Here is an 18,150-nt window from a genome sequence, read left to right on the forward strand (position 1 = left end):
GTGAACTGCAACTGGACTCTATTATTGCTGTCTTGCAGTGACAAATGTCTTTTCTTCAATAAAATTCCCTACTAGTAAAAAAAAAGATTGCTTTTCTGTGATAAATTGCTCATGTCTGTGTCCTGTGTGTGTTCTCCTCAGGATCGGAATTCTGTTTCCGGAATTTCACCAGTCCTTACGGAGTGATCGAGTCCCCTGGCTTCCCTGACAAGTACCCCCACAACCTGGAATGTTCTTACATCATCATAACTCCGCCCCACATGGACGTGACCCTGACCTTCTTGACCTTTGACCTGGAGAATGATCCCCTGCTGTCAGGAGAGGGAGACTGCAAGTACGACTGGCTGGACGTGTGGGACGGGCTGCCCCAGGGTGAGTGCTTACCGGACACATACACATATGCATGTGTACACATACACTTTCATACACACACATACACACTGGATGAGGCACATGCATGTATTTGAACACACACGCACACACATCGTCTACAATACCTCAATGGCGCTTTTCCTGCAGCCTTTGTCTCAATAACAATCCAGGAAGTAGCCCCTTCCTGCATTAGCCATTCTACACCTCCCAGGACTAGGCCTTTCCCATGGCTTGTTTCCCATTCATCCCCTTCATCAGGCCTACTTCCCCCTTGTTTCAATCTGCCCTTGTCACACAGCACTTCCTTCCTGTTTGGGAATAGGGAGTATGGTGAAGTTGCCCCTAGATGCTGTTCTTGGGTCAGTTTAGCATTTTTCTCACAAATGGTTAAGGTTAGGATTGGGGGAGGGGAAGCTCATCCTAGATCTGTACCTAGGGGAAACGTCACACTGAAGCGAGAGTGAGAGTGCATGTATGAGGGGTATCGGTTGCCGTGGCGGTGAGGCGCCTGTGGGCGGAGTTACATAATGCACCATAGCTACATGCTAGTGGTATCAGGAGAGATGAGGAAAGGAAGGGAAGGGGAACACACTAGCGGGAGAAAGCTCTGGAGAGCGGGATCAAAGCACTTCGTATCTACCGCTGGGGCTGGGAGCAAGATGATGATAGATTAGTAGAGAGGAGAATTTTGACTCTCACAAATATTTGAAATCTGAAATGGCGGCCCCAATACAACAGCTTTAATACCTCCTCACTTAGGGCCAAACTACTCCCATTTTCAATATGGTTAAAATGCTTAGGTCAATCACACAAGCTTAATAGAAATTAGTTATGGGAGCGGTGTACTTTTGTATTACACGACCCATGTGGGAATAACATTACATTTACAGACTAAAACTTTAGACTAAAACTAAAGTATTGGGCATCAGTTCCATTTCAACTCAAAGAAGAGAGGCAAGATTCATTGAAATACATTGAAATTCCAATTCATTTTTTTTTTTAAACGAGGGATTTTTCATTACTTGAATTAAGAATTTCAATTAACTTCTTTGATTGACTGAATTGACATGGAATTGAGCCCAACCCCATCAAGCACATTAGTCGGAACACTGAAGAGTCTTTAGATCTGAAGGAAAGGAATGGAAAGCTGATTTGAGGAATCTTCAGGAACATTGTGTGTGTGTCTGTAATCCTGGCAGGGTGGGTGGGATTGGGTGGGATTGAGAAGATTGGGTGACAGCAGTGTATAATCTAAAGTCTGCCCCACAGTGGGTCTTAATCCCAGCCTAAACCACACGAGATGGAGAGACTCACGCTGAGACACAGACCTTCAGCTTTTTCATTAGATGCTTACTCCGGTTTAAGCCTATGTCTGGACTAAAAAGCACTTTCAATGGAGATGCTCACATTCCAGAAAATACACTGATGCTAATAAAACATGTTAAAATCCTGAAATAAATATATAAAAAATAGGAAACGCATCCGAGTTTTCTTTTTGCAGGTGTGTAGGAATAATTTTATATCGAATAAACGTGCAAGTTTTTATTTTATTTTGTGAAATAAATATATTACAAGGTCTACAAGTATTTTCTTCGACAAGGTAAAAATCTGTTGTTCTGCCCCTGAACAAGGCAGTTAACCCTCTGTTCCCCGGTAGGCCGTCATTGTAAATAAGAATTTGTTCTTAACTGACTTGCCTAGTTAAATAAAGGTTAAACAAAAATCTGTTTATATCGAACACTGAAAACATACTGTATATGTTGAATGAAGATCCTTCCTAACTATTTGTGTGTGTTTCCAGTGGGCCCTCTGATTGGTCGTTACTGTGGTACTAAGATTCCTCCTGAGATCAAGTCGTCGTCTGGTCTGCTGTCTCTGTCCTTCCACACGGACATGGCTGTGGCCAAAGACGGCTTCTCTGCTCGCTACAACATGACACACAAAGAAGTCAGCGATAGTGAGTAGCCCACCTCTCTCTATGTCTGTCCGTCTGTCTTTCGTTTTCTCGTTCTCCTGTTCTCGCATTCCATATCCCTTTCTTTTTCTCTCTTTCCTTCCATCTCTCGCTCCCTCTACTGTTCTATATGTGTCCTAATTGCCCTCATAGTCACTTTCTATCTCTACTTCTCTTGGCCTCCCTTTCACTCCCTCTTCTCTCTCTTTCTTTCCCTCTGGTCTCTCTCCGCCTCTAACTCTGGTCCCCCTCTTTCCTCCAAACTCTCTCTCTCCTAACCACACCCTCCCTCACCTGGCCTTTTTCTCTCTCTTCCTCTCTACCCCCCCCCTCCCCCTCCCCACAGCATTCCACTGCAGTACAGCGTTTGGTCTGGAGTCAGGGAAGATTTCGGATGACCAGATCTCAGCCTCGTCCTCCTTCTACGACGGCCGCTGGTCCCCTCGCCAGGCCAGGCTCAACAACATCGACAACGCCTGGACACCCAGTGAGGACAGCACCAAGGAGTACATCCAGGTCAGACAGTCAAAAAGAGACACAGCGAGAGAGACCCACACACACACACACAAAACACCTTCCCCCACCACACACACAAAACACCCTCCCCCACCACACACACAAAACACCCTCCCCCACCACACACACAAAACACCCTCCCCCACCACACACAAAAACAATCAAACACTGTTTTGACAATATGCAGTGTGCGGAGCGGATGAAGGATGCTATCTGTCACTTGATAGATGAGTTTGCTACTCAGGAATGCGCTGTTAGCAGTGGAATAGTGTGCCATTGATTTTTACCTCCTCTCCCTTATCTCGCTCTCCCTCCCCAACAGCAGCCCCATAGGGCCTGGCAGCACTCCCCCCTGTCTATTTGACAGATGGACATACAGTGGCAAGAATAAGTATGTGAACCCTTTGGAATTACCTGGATTTCTGCATACATTTGTCATAAAATTTGATCTGATCTTCATCTTCGTCACAACAATAGACGAACACAGTGTGCTTAAACTAATAACACAGAAATTATTGTTTTTTTCTTGTCTATATTGAATACATCATTTAAACATTCACAGTGTAGGTTGGAAAAAGTATGTGAACCCCTAGGCTAATGACTTCTCCAAAAGCTAATTGGAGTTAGGAGTCAGCTAACCTGGAGTCCAATCAATGAGACAAGATTGGAGATGTTGATTTGAGCTGCCCTGCCCTATAAAAAAACACTCACAAAATGTGAGTTTGCTGTTCACAAGAAGCATTGCCTGATGTGAACCATGCCTCGAACAAAAGAGATCTCAGAAGACCTAAGATTAAGAATTGTTGCCTTGCATAAAGCTGGAAAGGGTTACAAAAGTATCTCTAAAAGCCTTGATGTTCATCAGTCCACAGTAAGACAAATTGTCTATACATGGAGAAAGTTCAGCACTGTTGCTATTCTCCCTAGGAGTGGCCGTCCTGCATAGATGACTGCAGCACAGAATGCTCTATGAGGTTAAGAAGAATCCTAGAGTCTCAGCTAAAGACTTACAGAAATCTCTGGAACATGCTAACATCTCTGTTGATGAGTCTACAATATGTAAAACACTAAACAAGAACGGTGTTCACGGGAGGATACCACGGAAGAAGCCACTGCTGTCCAAAAAAAACATTCTGAAGTTCGCAAAAGAGCACCTGGATGTTCCACGGCGCTTCTGGCAAAATATTCTGTGGACAGATGAAACTAAAGTTGAGATGTTTGGAAGGAACACACAACACACACCAACATCAAAACCTCATCCCAACTGTATAGTATAGTGGAGGGAGCATCATGGTTTGGGGCTGCTTTGCTGCCTCAGGGACTGGACAGCTTGCTATCATCGACGGAAAAATAAATTCCCAAGTTTATCAAGACATTTTGCAGGAGAATGTAAGGCTATCTGTCTGCCAATTGAAGCTCAAGAGAAGTTGGGTGATGCAACAGGACCACGACCCAAAGGACAGAATTAAATCATCAACAGAATGGCTTGAACAGAAGAAAATACGCCTTCTGGAGTGGCCCAGTCAGAGTCCTGACCTCAAACCCATTTGCGATGCTGTGGCATGACCTCAAGAGAGCAGTTCACACCAGACATCCCAAGAATATTACTCAACTGAAACAGTTTTATAAAGATGAATGGTCCAAAATTCCTCCTGACCGTTGTGCAGGTCTGATCCGCAACTACAGAAAACGTTTGGTTGAGTTTATTGCTGCCAAATAAGGGTCAACCAGTTATTAAATGCAAGGGTTCACATACTTTTCCCACTCTGCACTGTGAATGTTTACACGGTGTGTTAAATCAAGACATGAAAACGTATAATTGTTTGCGTGTTATTAGTTTAAGCAGACTGTGTTTGTCTATTGTTCCGACCTAGATGAAGATCAGATCAAATTTGATGACCAATTTATGAAGAAATCCAGGTAATTCCAAATGGTTCACATACTTTTTCTTCCCACTGTAGCTCTTAACCTGACAGTGACGTCTAGAAGTATCTGTGTGGGTATATGACTCAAAGGAGTGCAGGATCTTCATCGTTACTTCATATCTCTGTTGTACCAATAAACTTACCTACTTGGTATCTCGTTCTCTCTCTGTGCCTGGAAAAACAAAGGAAGGTAGAATAGAGCAGAATAGAATTGAAATCAAATAAATTGTCCTTTTTTTTGGTAATAAATGTAAATGTATCTTCTGCTTCTTCTGAAATGGATCTCATTATCATTCCCCCTCTCTTCCCCCTTCCACCTCTCTCTCTCCCTCTCTCTCTCTCTCTCCCAGGTGGACCTCCACTTCCTCAAGGTGCTGACAGGCATCGCCACCCAGGGAGCGGTCTCCAAGGAGACCCAGAAGTCCTACTATGTGACCACCTTCAAGTTGGAGGTCAGCACCAATGGAGAGGACTGGATGACTTACCGCTACGGCAAGAATCACAAGGTAATCTAAAACCCCAATGTAGCACCTGGAACCTGAAAGCTAGAACCCAAACGTGGAACCCAGTTCTCAAAGTCTCAGTTGGTTGTATATCAGTTCTTTCAACTGCAGAACTGGTTGAAACAACATGGTAAGGAATGAGAAATTGACGTAATTTCTAACAGTTTTACCCACTGAGAGACTAGCTGGTTCAATTCGCTCTGGATAAGCGTGTCTTATCCAGACATTTAAATTACTCAAATGTAAATGTAATGTAATTCCCACATGGGTCGTGTAATACAGAAGTACACCGCTCCCAAGACAAATCTATATTAAGCTTGTGTGATTGACCTAAGCATTTTAACCATATTGAAAACGGGAGAAGTTTGTCTCTAAGTGAGGAGGTATTGAAGCTGTTGTATTGGGGCTGTTTTATAAAATATACAAACTAAAACCAGATTCAAACTTTTCTTCATTTGTCTGAAGTATATCCCAGTTATCGAGGCCAGGAGAGTTGGCTGCTCTGTTGTTGTTCTTCCGATGATACTGTGGGAATGACTGGGAATTATTTTGAGATTCCTGTTGGGAATGTGTATTGACATGAGTCATGTCCCTATCCCATGAAGTGTCTTCCTGATAGAGTGAGTGAGGAGGGAGGATCCTGCCAAACATGAACAATAGAGTCCACTGTGTGCCCATATCTATCTCTGCTATTCATCATCCTTTCACACACACACACACACACACACACACACACACACACACACACACACACACACACACACACACACACACACACACACACACACACACACACACACACACACACCAGTGGGGTTGTAAACACAGCTGGAGTGTGGAAGAGGTGTGTGTGTGTGTGCTTGAGTTTGTTTACGTTTGTCAATGGGATAAGGTAGGAATTTAATAATCATACTCAATGTAAACGCGAACTCTGACCCAGATATGTATATGTTAAAGCCACCGTGGACTGTAGAGAGGGGGAGAGTAATCTGTTTTTTTATCTCCCTTTGGGGCCCCAGTCTGTCTGTTTCAGCTTTGGGTGATGGTGGGGGGGCATACAATGTCTGTGAGGCGATTATTTGAGGAAATGGATTTAGAATTAAATTAAAAACTCAAACAGCTGGAAATTCCACCCCTCCCCGTACACACACCACCGCTGACCTTAGAGCTGACTGTCTGGACTGGAGATCAGTTTTGACCAGGGGGTCACAGTCTGTCTAATAATATCCAGAACACACATTTACATACAGTTTGTGCATACCAGACGTAGGTTAAAATAGATGGGCGGGGTTTGTACATTTTAGATGATTCTATTGGTTCATACATACGCACAGGTCTGGTACACACACACACACACACACATACACACACACACACACCCTAAACCTCATAGAAACTGGTCATAATACGTATTCTAACCACCTCTTTCAATGCCCTCTCAGTGGACGTTATCTGGATCCATACAAGCTACAACGTCCCCTGTCCATATGAATGTTCCGTGACGGTTAATCCAACAATGGTGGCGTGCAGACAGACACACAGAGTTCGAGTTAGCCTGGCCCTAAGGCCCTAAGCCCTTAGAGATCCTTTAAGTGTTTAAACCAGGGAACACCATGGGGGGCATGGCAGTGAAAGGAGATTTGCCCTTCTGATTGTCATTTAACAGTTAGTTTCTATCTAAACTAATGGGCTGGTTATGGGAGTGTCGGAGTGTGTGTGTGTTTTGTAGGTTGTGTGTGTGTGTGTGTGTGTGTGTGTGTGTGTGTGTGTGTGTGTGTGAGTGTGAGTGTGTGTGTGTGTGTGTGTGTGTGTGTGTTTTGTAGGTTGTGTTTGTGTGTGTGTTTTGTAGGTTGTGTGTGTGTGTGTTTTGTAGGTTGTGTGTGTGTGTGTGTGTGTGTGTGTGTGTGTGTGTGTGTGTGTGTGTGTGTGTGTGTGTGTGTGTGTGTGTGTGTGTGTGTGTGTGTGTGTGTGTGAGTGTGTGAGCAGTGGGGAGCAGGGTGCCGACACATGGAAACAGGAGGTCTCTAGTCATTGTTCCGTAGTGAGCGACAGAAGGTTGGAAACATCAGCAGTTCTCATAAAGCAGATCTGAAGAATCACACAAGTTGCACCAGGGTCTTATTCATTAGTGCACACCGTAGCAAACAGAAAAGAAGCTATTCTTATTGGAAAAGCTCAGTTGGCTCCCTTCCTGTTTCAGCCTGTTTGCTTCAGTTTGGTTCCTAGTAAATACACCCCACGTCTATGATTCTGACTGAAATGGCATCATAGCATTGTTGCCAAATTGCTGTTCCTCTTCCTCTGTGTGTGACTGGCAGTGTGTTGTTGGAGCATGTGTGACTTATTAAATAGGCATCATGCTACTCACACATGCACATGGTTACTTGTCACAGCTCTCTCACACTCACACACACACACACATTCACACTCACACACACAGGAGTGGTGTATCAGCAGCACTCTGACACACATTCACACTCACACACACATACAGGCACACTCACACACACATGCACACACGCAGACACATATACACACAGACATACACACACATACAGGCACACTCACACACACATGCACACACGCAGACACATATATATACACACACATGCACACACGCATACACATATACACACATGCACTCACACACACGCACTCACACACACACACACACACACACACACACACACACACACACACACACACACATTGTGCCTGAATGAGGGATTCACATTAGCCCAAATAATAAACAGACATGGTGTGTGTCGCGGAAATGCACTGTCTTACTGTGCTAAATCTGCCACTCTGTTAGCTGGGAGGAAAACAGCCCATACTGCAGTTACAGCCTGTTACTCTCAGTCACACACACACACACACATTCACTCACACGCACACATGCAGGCACACACACACACACACAGACACACACACACACACACATAGACACACACACACACGCACTCACACATACAGTGGGGGGGGAAACTATTTGATCCCCTGCTGATTTTGTACGTTTGCCCACTTACAAAGAAATGATCAGTCTATAATTTTAATGGTAGGTTTATTTGAACATTGAGAGACAATAACAACAAAAAAATCCAGAAAAACGCATATCAAAAATGTTATAAATTGATTTGCATTTTAATGAGGGAAATAAGTATTTGACCCCCTCTCAATCAGAAAGATTTCTGGCTCCCAGGTGTCTTTTATACAGGTAACGAGCTGAGATTAGGAGCACACTCTTAAAGGGAGTGCTCCTAACCGCAGCTTGTTACCTGTAAAAAAGACACCTGTCCACAGAAGCAATCAATCAATCAGATTCCAAACTCTCCACCATGGCCAAGACCAAAGAGCTCTCCAAGGATGTCAGGGACAAGATTGTAGACCTACACAAGGCTGGAATGGGCTACAAGACCATCGCCAAGCAGCTTGGTGAGAAGGTGACAACATTTGGTGCGATTATTCGCAAATGGAAGAAACACAAAAGAACTGTCAATATCCTTCGGCTTGGGGCTCCATGCAAGATCTTACCTCGTGGGGTTGCAATGATCATGACAACGGTGAGGAATCAGCCCAGAACTACGCGGGAAGATCTTGTCAATGATCTCAAAACAGCTGGGACCATAGTCACCAAGAAAACAATTGGTAACACACTACGCCGTGAAGGACTGAAATCCTGCAGCGCCCGCAAGGTCCCCCTGCTCAAGAATTCAAATACATGCCCGTCTGAAGTTTGCCAATGAACTTCTGAATGATTCAGAGGACAACTGGGTGAAAGTGTTGTCGTCAGATGAGACCAAAATGGAGCTCTTTGGCATCAACTCAACTCGCCGTGTTTGGAGGAGGAGGAATGCTGCCTATGACCCCAAGAACACCATCCCCACCGTCAAATATGGAGGTGGAAACATTATGCTTTGGGGGTGTTTTTCTGTTAAGGGGACAGGACAACTTCACCGCATCAAAGGGACAATGGACGGGGCCATGTACCGTCAAATCTTTGGTGAGAACCTCCTTCCCTCAGCCAGGGCATTAAATGGGTCGTGGATGGGTATTCCAGCATGACAATGACCCAAAACACATGGCCAAGGCGACAAAGGAGTGGCTCAAGAAGAAGCACATTAAGGTCCTGGAGTGGCCTAGCCAGTCTCCAGACCTTAATCCCATAGAAAATCTGTGGAGGGAGCTGAAGGTTCGAGTTGCCAAATGTCAGCATCAAAACCTTAATGACTTGGAGAAGATCTGCAAAGAGGAGTGGGACAAAATCCCTCCTGAGATGTGTGCAAACCTGGTGGCCAACTACAAAAAAACGTCTGACCTCTGTGATTGCCAACAAGGGTTTTGCCACCAAGTACTAAGTCATGTTTTGCAGAGGGGTCAAATACTTAAATCCCTCAATAAAATGCAAATCATTTTATAACATTTTTGACATGCGTTTTTCTGGATTTTTTGTTGTTGTTATTCTGTCTCTCACTGTTCAAATAAACCTACCATTAAAATTATAGACTGATCATTTCTTTGTCAGTGGGCAAACGTACAAAATCAGCAGGGGATCAAATACTTTTTTCCCCCTCTGTAGACACACACACACAAACATATACGCAGGCATGTTTACACACTCAAGCACATAGACACACACACACATACGCATGTAGACACACATACACCTAACACACACACACACACACACACTAACCCACGCACACACTTGCAGTGTGATGAGAGAGAAATGAGAGAAGTGGGGCAGAGTGGGAGACATTGACAGAAACAACTGTTTGAGGGGGTGGGAGACCATTTCAAAGGAGTGCTGTACCTCAGCATCCACACACACTCCACACACTCCTCAGCCCTGCTGGCCTCCTCTTCAAGCCACTAGTGGAGAGCAGCCAGTTGGAACCAATCCCTACTGTCAACATCTTCATACGGAGCGAGGAAAAGGAGGGCAGGAGGGAGGGAGGGAGGGAGGGAGGGGGATGGATCGAAAGAGCGACAGAGAGAATAATGTCTTGTGCAGAGCTTGGCCACATCTCCCTGTGGTGCCATCAGTTTCAAGGGAAACACAGCAGAGATGGCAGCGGTGTGCCAAAAGCACCGGGACAGGGAGAGAGAGAGAGAGAGAGAGAGAGGGAGGGACAGAGAGAGAAGGCAAATAGATCATCTCAGGATGAGTAGAGCTTCTCTGTCTACTGTATCTCTCTCCCTCTCTCTCTCTCTCTCTCTCTGTCTCTCTGTCTACTGTATCTCTCTCCCTCTCTCTCTCTCTCTCTGTCTACTGTATCTCTCTCCCTCTCTCTCTCTCTCTCTGTCTACTGTATCTCTCTCCCTCTCTCTCTCTCTGTCTCTCTCTCTACGGTAGGTCTCCATTTGTTATTCTCTGTTTTCTCTCCATCTTGTTTTTAGAGAAGTGTTTTCATCAGGGAGACTCAGCCTAGTCTGACACGATCTCCTTCCACTACTCTGCACACACTCACACACACTCCCTCTCTTTCGCGGTGACCTCATTCTTCTCCGGAGGGTCATCAATAGTTAAATATCCACGGTGCCTCTGTCCCGCCGGTGTCCATCCGCTCCAGGCATTTGACCGTCACATAAACGTGGGAGGGGTTCCAGGGTGTGTATATGTGTGTGTGTGAACTGGTGCAGGAGTGCTAGGGTAGTGTGGGGTAAGATTTTCGTTGGGGGGTTCATTATCATTTCATGACCTGCCACATGAGGAGACAACATGACAATGTTAATTATTTAGCCCTCTTTGCCCTGTGTGTTGAGTAAGGGCGGAGCTAGACTGGTTACTCCCCCCCTATTCCCTCCCGTCGTCAGGCAGATTACAAAGTTCGCCCAGACAACTGGCTGAATGACACCCACAGTCTGCCATAGCAACAATGGCACGTCCCATACCATCACATACAATAACACACTCATGTAATTTGCTTGAACACATATGATGTACATAGAGCGTACACATGCTCTTACAAGAACTCATAGACACTCATATATACACATATATCCAAGCATCAACTCTTACACACACACACACACACACACACACACACACACACACACACACACACACACACACACAGTTTTATGACCCTTCACCTGTTTCCAGCAAATGTCCAGGTGTCTAATGAGCTGAATGACCTTTGACCCTGCTGATAGGGATATTGAGGTCAGGGGTTAGGGGTCAGGATGTGACTAGAGAGAGGAAGGGGAAACGGAGGGGACTGGGGATGTCTGCAGCATGATTCTCCTCCTCCTATCCCCCACCCCCATTGCTCTCTTTCTCTTTCTCCCTCTCTCATATCCTTGTTTATTTTCTAAAAGCCCTCATGCCCCCCCCCCCCCCCCCACACAAAAAAAGGTCTGTTGAATGTGCCTGACATCACAAAATGAAGTTTCCTTGTGGAAAAAAGGAATTTGTAAAATGTCGTTTTAAGTCTAAGGACTAGTCTGTGTGGTGAATGGTGGTTTGGGCCGTTAAAAGATAAGTGACATTATCTCTTCACCATCTGGCAGTAGGTGAGAACTGGTTATGTTTACTTCTGGGGGACAGTTTGTGGTTTGGACTCATGGGGGTTAGGTTAACACACAGACACACACACACACAGTGCACAGGGCCAAACAAAACCGGGGGGACAGAGTGGCCTCCGACACAGGGAGAGGAAGACCGGAAGAGAGAGAGAGAGATTGAAAACACTGTAGCGAGGGTGAAAGTGAGGGAGAGAGAGAGAAGGAATGGTGGGTAGAATGATTATAGCCTCAGATACATAGAGAGGAGAGAGAAGAGATGAGACGGGAAAATATAATACAAATAGTCTGAGAGAAGGAAAGACAAGGAAGGATAGAGAGAGGGAAAGCAAGAGAATGACCATAGACCCAGACACAAAGGAGAAGAGCGAAAGAGACAGATTGAAAGCGCATTCAAGTATTTGACTATAGGCCTACATTGCATATGACAATAGGCCTGCATTTCATGCAAAAAACATTGCTTTAAATAAACCTTATTAAAACCTTTAGCTCTGGCACCCTCTGTGGTCAGTTGGTGTAACGCCTGGCTGTCTATCTGGTGCATCTTGGGCCACAATACATGTTTCTACAGTGTCTTTGTCCCAAATGGAACCCTATTGCCTTTGTAGGGCCCTGGTCAAATGTAGTGCACTACATAGGAAATAGAGTCCCATTTGGAACACAGACAGTGTCTGTTTTAACTGATATTAAGCTTTTATCTGTGGTCCTTTCTTCCTCTGACTTCCTCTTATATCTGGAGTTGGACAGTCCACACTTGTTCTAACTGTAAATGAACCGTTATAACTGTCACTTGGAGTGAGTTTAGGGCTCATACTTCCTCTTATCGAAGTTTGTTTGTCTTTCTTTCTCATGGGGGGGGGGGGGGGGGGGGTGTTATCACATGCCAGAAGACGGTCTTGTGGTTTCAGGCAATGAGCCTCACTTGAGAGGAAGAGGGGGAGATGGATAGAGAGCGGAGAGAGGGATGGGGGAGAGCGATGGAAAGAGAGAGAGAGAGAGGAATGGAGTTGTTATGGAGGTGTTTTGATGGGGTGGGGTTGGTGGAAGACCTCCAGGCCAGATAGAGGGATCGATGGAAAGAGAGAGAGAGAGAGAGAGAGAGGAATGGAGTTGTTATGGAGGTGTTTTGATGGGGTGGGGTTGGTGGAAGACCTCCAGGCCAGATAGAGGGATCGATGGAAAGAGAGAGAGAGAGAGAGAGAGAGGAATGGAGTTGTTATGGAGGTGTTTTGATGGGGTGGGGTTGGTGGAAGACCTCCAGGCCAGATAGAGGGATCGATGGAAAGAGAGAGAGAGAGAGAGAGAGAGGAATGGAGTTGTTATGGAGGTGTTTTGATGGGGTGGGGTTGGTGGAAGACCTCCAGGCCAGATAGAGGGATCGATGGAAAGAGAGAGAGAGAGAGAGAGAGAGGAATGGAGTTGTTATGGAGGTGTTTTGATGGGGTGGGGTTGGTGGAAGACCTCCAGGCCAGATAGAGGGAGCGATGGAAAGAGAGAGAGAGAGAGAGAGAGAGAGGAATGGAGTTGTTATGGAGGTGTTTTGATGGGGTGGGGTTGGTGGAAGACCTCCAGGCCAGATAGAGGGAGCGATGGAAAGAGAGAGAGAGAGAGAGAGAGAGGAATGGAGTTGTTATGGAGGTGTTTTGATGGGGTGGGGTTGGTGGAAGACCTCCAGGCCAGATAGAGGGATCGGACATGAGGTGGGTCAGACGTCTCCTCCCACCAGCATGATCTATCTGTCTGTTGTCTGTCTGTGTCCTTCCCCTGAACAGGAAGAGGCTCCTCCTATAGTCACATGTATCCTCTAACCTCTCTCCCTGAGGGGTCAGGAGAGGAAGGGAAGTGTAAGGAGGGTGGCGGACGTTTGTGGGCGGACGTTTGGGGCGGATGCCACAGGAAGTTGTCCGTGGTCATGTCCTGCCCTCCTGCAGAGACATCCTGTTACTTTTACAGAACACCCAATCCTGTCCGACCTTGCCCTGTCATGTCCCTCGAGCATTTCTGTCCACTGTTCAGTCCCCCCCAGGGTGGTAGTGTGCGTGGGTGGTGTGGGAAGGGGAGTGTGGGTGTGTGTGTGTTCGTGTGTGTGTGTGTGTGTGTGTGTGTGTGTGTGTGTGTGTGTGTGTGTGTGTGTGTGTGTGTGTGTGTGTGTGTGTGTGTCTGCCCTTCCAAACCCCTACCAGCCCTCACCTTTTGCCCCACAAACACAGACAGCTGGGTGGGTGTCATTGGATCTGTGTTTAGGTTGTCTGTGCTTAGCTGGGGCTCTGTGTGTGTGCAGCGAAGCGAGACTCACACTGCGGGCTATGGATGTGTGTGTGTGTGTGGCAGAGAGCGAGCGAGTGAGAGAAAGAGAGAGAGAACTGAAGATAGTATGTGGCTGAAACATTTACTCTGACTTGCTCGCACACTTCTTCACTTTTCCCAAGATTATTGTTTGCAATGCGAGGACAGCATCCCCTCCTTTTGACATGCACATCTCCTAGCTCCACACACATGCAGCACACTGATTTCATTTACATTTACATGTTGGTCATTCACTAGACGCTCTTATCCTGAGCGATTTACGGTCAAGAAATCGAGCACAGCAATCATCTCCTTTCACTGTGTCACTCACTCATTCACTCATCCCCATCACGCCGGCTGATGCATCGGGCAGCAACAAAGGCTCTCCACTTCTGTCAGTCTTTGGCCTTTGTGTGTGTGTGGTATAAAATGTGTGTGAGATCTTTTGATTGGTATAAAAGTCTAACCATGTACCCCTCTCTGTGTTGTTCTCCAGATATTCCATGCTAACACAGACCCGTCTGAGGTGGTGCTGAACCGCGTACCCCAGCCGGTCTTAGCCCGCTTCGTACGCATCCGGCCTCAGAGCTGGAAGAGCGGCATTGCCCTGCGCTTCGAACTCTACGGCTGTCAGATCATAGGTGTGTGTGTGTGTGAGAGAGCTACATTCTATCCTCTGTCCCACTGCACATCAAAACAGAGTCATTTTCTTTGGAGAGACAAAATGTGTTTCTGGCATCTCCTGCTCTGTCAGTGAAGAAACGTAAAGAATCCCCTTAGAAGAAACGCCAGCCAGTTTATGCATTAACTACGCAGTAACATGAGCGCACACACACTCACACACGCACACATAAGAACTCCCGACAGCAACCAGAGCATTAGTCTAATCAAAGTTTTACTCCGTTCTCAGCCAGCCAGCGCGTCTCCAATCCCTCCCTCCTCCGTATTCGCCTCTTCTCTCACGCTCACTCTCTCTATCTTTCTACTATGTTTCTGCTCTCCTTCCTCTTTCTCCTCCTTTCTCCCTCGTGATCATTATTTTCTCACTTCCATTTTCTCTCTCATTCCATACTCTGTTCTTGCGTTTCCCTCTTTCTCTCTCTCCCTCTCCACCTACTCCAATTCTCTCGATCAACCTCCTTTCTCTACCTCTGAATAATTCTGTCTCTCTCCTTTTCCCTCTTCCTCTCTTGCCCTTTTACACTGTTTTTGATGTCAGGATACCAACCTACTTTCTCTCAACCCCTACAATATCGCAGATTGCAGTATGTCACAAGAAAGGGTCACAATCAATCATTCATGTCACTCTTGTTCACTTGTAAATCTTGAACTGTGATTCACAGAGAGGGAGATAGAGTAGCACTCATTACGCACGATGACCTCACGTTGATACACACACACACACACACACACACACATTTCTGTTGCCATTTGTCCTTAATTTACATTCATTGCTAGTGCTGTGACATAACAGCATGAAACTTTGATCTGTGTACTCTTAACCGTCAACCCTACTAATGCTCTCCTCTCTGCTCCTCCTCACTCTCTTTCTCCTCTCTCGGTCTCACTCCGTCTCGTCTCGTCTCTGGTCTTCTCTCCTCTGTTTCTCCCTCGGTCTCTTCCTCGCTAACCTCCTCTGCCTACCGCTTTCTCTCTCTTCCCCTACCATTCTCCCTCTCTTTCCCTCGCTCTTTCTGCCCTCTCTCTCTCCTAGTTCCATCTCTCTCTCCTCCTCCTCTATCATCTCCTGTAACCCCTCCCCTTCTCTCTCATTGCTTCTTTGTGAGGTTTGAAATGTGATCGTTTTGTGTAATGTATGACATTGAACCAAATAAAGGGGATTTTTTTTAATAGATCATTTCCACCCCCTCCCGTCCCTCTCCCTCCTCCTCTTCTTCAGATGCTCCGTGTTCAGAGATGCAGGGCCTCCTCTCTGGCCTGCTCCCCGACGCCCAGATCTCAGCCTCGTCGGCTCGAGACATGCTGTGGTCCCCGGGGAACGCCCGCCTGGTGGCCAGCCACTCAGGCTGGTTCCCCGGCCCCGCTCAGCCCCTGGCTGGGGAGGAGTGGCTCCAAGTGGACCTGGGTGTCCCCAAGATGGTCCGGGGGATCATTACCCAGGGGGCGAGGGGCGGAGAGGGGACAAGCAGCACCGACAACAGGGCCTTTGTGAGGAAGTACCGCGTGGCGCACGGTCTAGACGGGAAGAACTGGGGGTTCGTTATGGACAGCAAGACCAGCCTGCCCAAGGTGGGTGTGGGGGAGGGGGACATGTGTAGGGGTGGGGGTGATGTGGGGGTTGTGTGTGTGTGTGTGTGTCAGTCTAAAGTGTGATTTATACTCATTTCAGTCATCTATATAAAGATTTCAATAGTTCTGCTTTATTTGTGTGTTGTGTTGCAGATATTTGAGGGGAATACCCACTACGACACCCCTGAGCTACGGCGTTTTGAGGAGACCCTGGCCCAGTTCATCAGGATCTATCCAGAGAGGTGGTCTCCTGCCGGGATCGGGATGAGAGTGGAAATACTGGGCTGTGGCGTGCCAGGTAAGACTCGATCCCGTGGTTCTAGTGATAACACTCCCGGCTTAGACACATGTACACTCCTCTCCCCACCGGAGACCGGGGTTCAGTCCCCGCTCCAAACTTTCCATCTGTTTCTCCTCTCTGTCAAAATACTCTACAAATATATCTATTTTTTTAAAGTGTGTTGGCGTGCGCATGCTATATATCACCTGCGAGTCTACTGGATACCCGAGTTGGGAGTTGGAAAGCAAGTGGAAGTGGAAAAGTGAGGGAAGACTTGGAAAGAGTGAAGGTTAAAGTTACAAGGAGTGGAGAAAGGTTTGGACGGGTTCTGAGGAATCGGTCCCAAGGGTACCACGCACACACACACTGCTGGTATGGTCTGCTATCCAGATGTGAGGCAGTAGACACATCTGGTCTCTCACTACTCTCACTGGGCCTACGCAGGACGCCTGAGTTACAGCGCCAGACAGTGGGCTCAACACCTACACACACACACCATCACTGCAAGCATACAGTACACACACACACCTCATCTCCCTGAGCTGCTTCTAGGCTCCTCTCTCTGTTCCCACCCTGAATAGAATGTTCAACACATACACACACACAGACAGACAATGGCTCCTAATGGGCCTGCACAGAACGTCTGTGCTGAAGTCTCAACACCTACACACTGTAGTCAGTGTGTGTGTGTGTAAGGTACACAGCCCTGTTTGGTGGTGTAAGGATGATGTGGACCTCTTCATTTTTTATCACACTATTCTCTGACTCACTCACTACGCCATTACAGGAGAAACAAAGCCAGAACCCTCCATTAACACAGAACAAGAGGACACCAACACACACACTCGCTCTCTGTCAGAATAACAGGCTAGTGCCCTTTGTTAGGGACCCTCAGTACCACACCCATGATTGGCCTACATGAAAGATTGACAAATGAGCTGCATTCCTCCCCTCCCTACATCTCTCTCTCTCTCCTTGCTGTCCTCTGTCGCTCCCTCCTCACCCCATCCCTTCCTGCTGCTGCCCCCCAGTGGGGTCTCCACATAGGCGCTGGGATTCAAACCGGCATCCCTTCACCTTGAGGCTACAGCCACAGCCGTCCCGATGTTAACCCTGCCACATGTAAAAGGCATTGAGACCAGGTGAAAGCCCCGTGTTAATGCAATGCGTCACAGGCTTCTCTTTATTGGACACGGAGGAGATCCCAGAGAGATGGAGTAGTTTAACACCACACACGAGTGTTCACAGTGCGTGAGGGTTGGAGTGCTGTGCCTCGTATCACCGGAGGGAGGATTGTAAATCTTTTGCCATCCCTCCTTTTTGCTCCCATCACCTCTCTTTCTCTCCTTTCTCTGTCTCTCACTCGCTCTCCCTCTATCCTCCGTCTTCCTCTTGCCCCCAACTATCTCACTATCTTTCTCTCTCCCTCTCTCTCACTGTTAAATCCCACACATGGCTCTGTTCTCTCCTCTCTCTGTTCCCACCCTTAGGCATAGTGCGTGGGTCTGAAAATGTTTTTTTTCTTCATTCTTCCTCCACTCT

At 46.8% G+C, this 18,150-nt stretch overlaps 1 protein-coding gene across 2 annotated transcripts in view; it reads left to right on the top strand.

Moving 5' to 3' along the window:
- The window catches only part of nrp2a (neuropilin 2a), a 65,436-nt gene that overhangs the window by 25,864 nt on the left and 21,422 nt on the right, over positions 1–18,150 (top strand). For both annotated transcript variants that reach the window (XM_014151294.3, XM_014151295.3), the window contains exons 4-10: positions 142–372; positions 2,174–2,329; positions 2,673–2,842; positions 5,118–5,273; positions 14,575–14,719; positions 15,979–16,328; positions 16,482–16,626. In XM_014151294.3, coding sequence (XP_014006769.3) covers positions 142–372; positions 2,174–2,329; positions 2,673–2,842; positions 5,118–5,273; positions 14,575–14,719; positions 15,979–16,328; positions 16,482–16,626 — 1,353 coding nt within the window. The remainder of the gene's footprint in view (positions 1–141; positions 373–2,173; positions 2,330–2,672; positions 2,843–5,117; positions 5,274–14,574; positions 14,720–15,978; positions 16,329–16,481; positions 16,627–18,150) is intronic.

This window comes from Salmo salar, chromosome 17 (genome assembly GCF_965601325.2).
Source record: "Salmo salar chromosome 17, fSalSal1, whole genome shotgun sequence".
NCBI classification, from domain to species: Eukaryota; Metazoa; Chordata; class Actinopteri; order Salmoniformes; family Salmonidae; genus Salmo; species Salmo salar.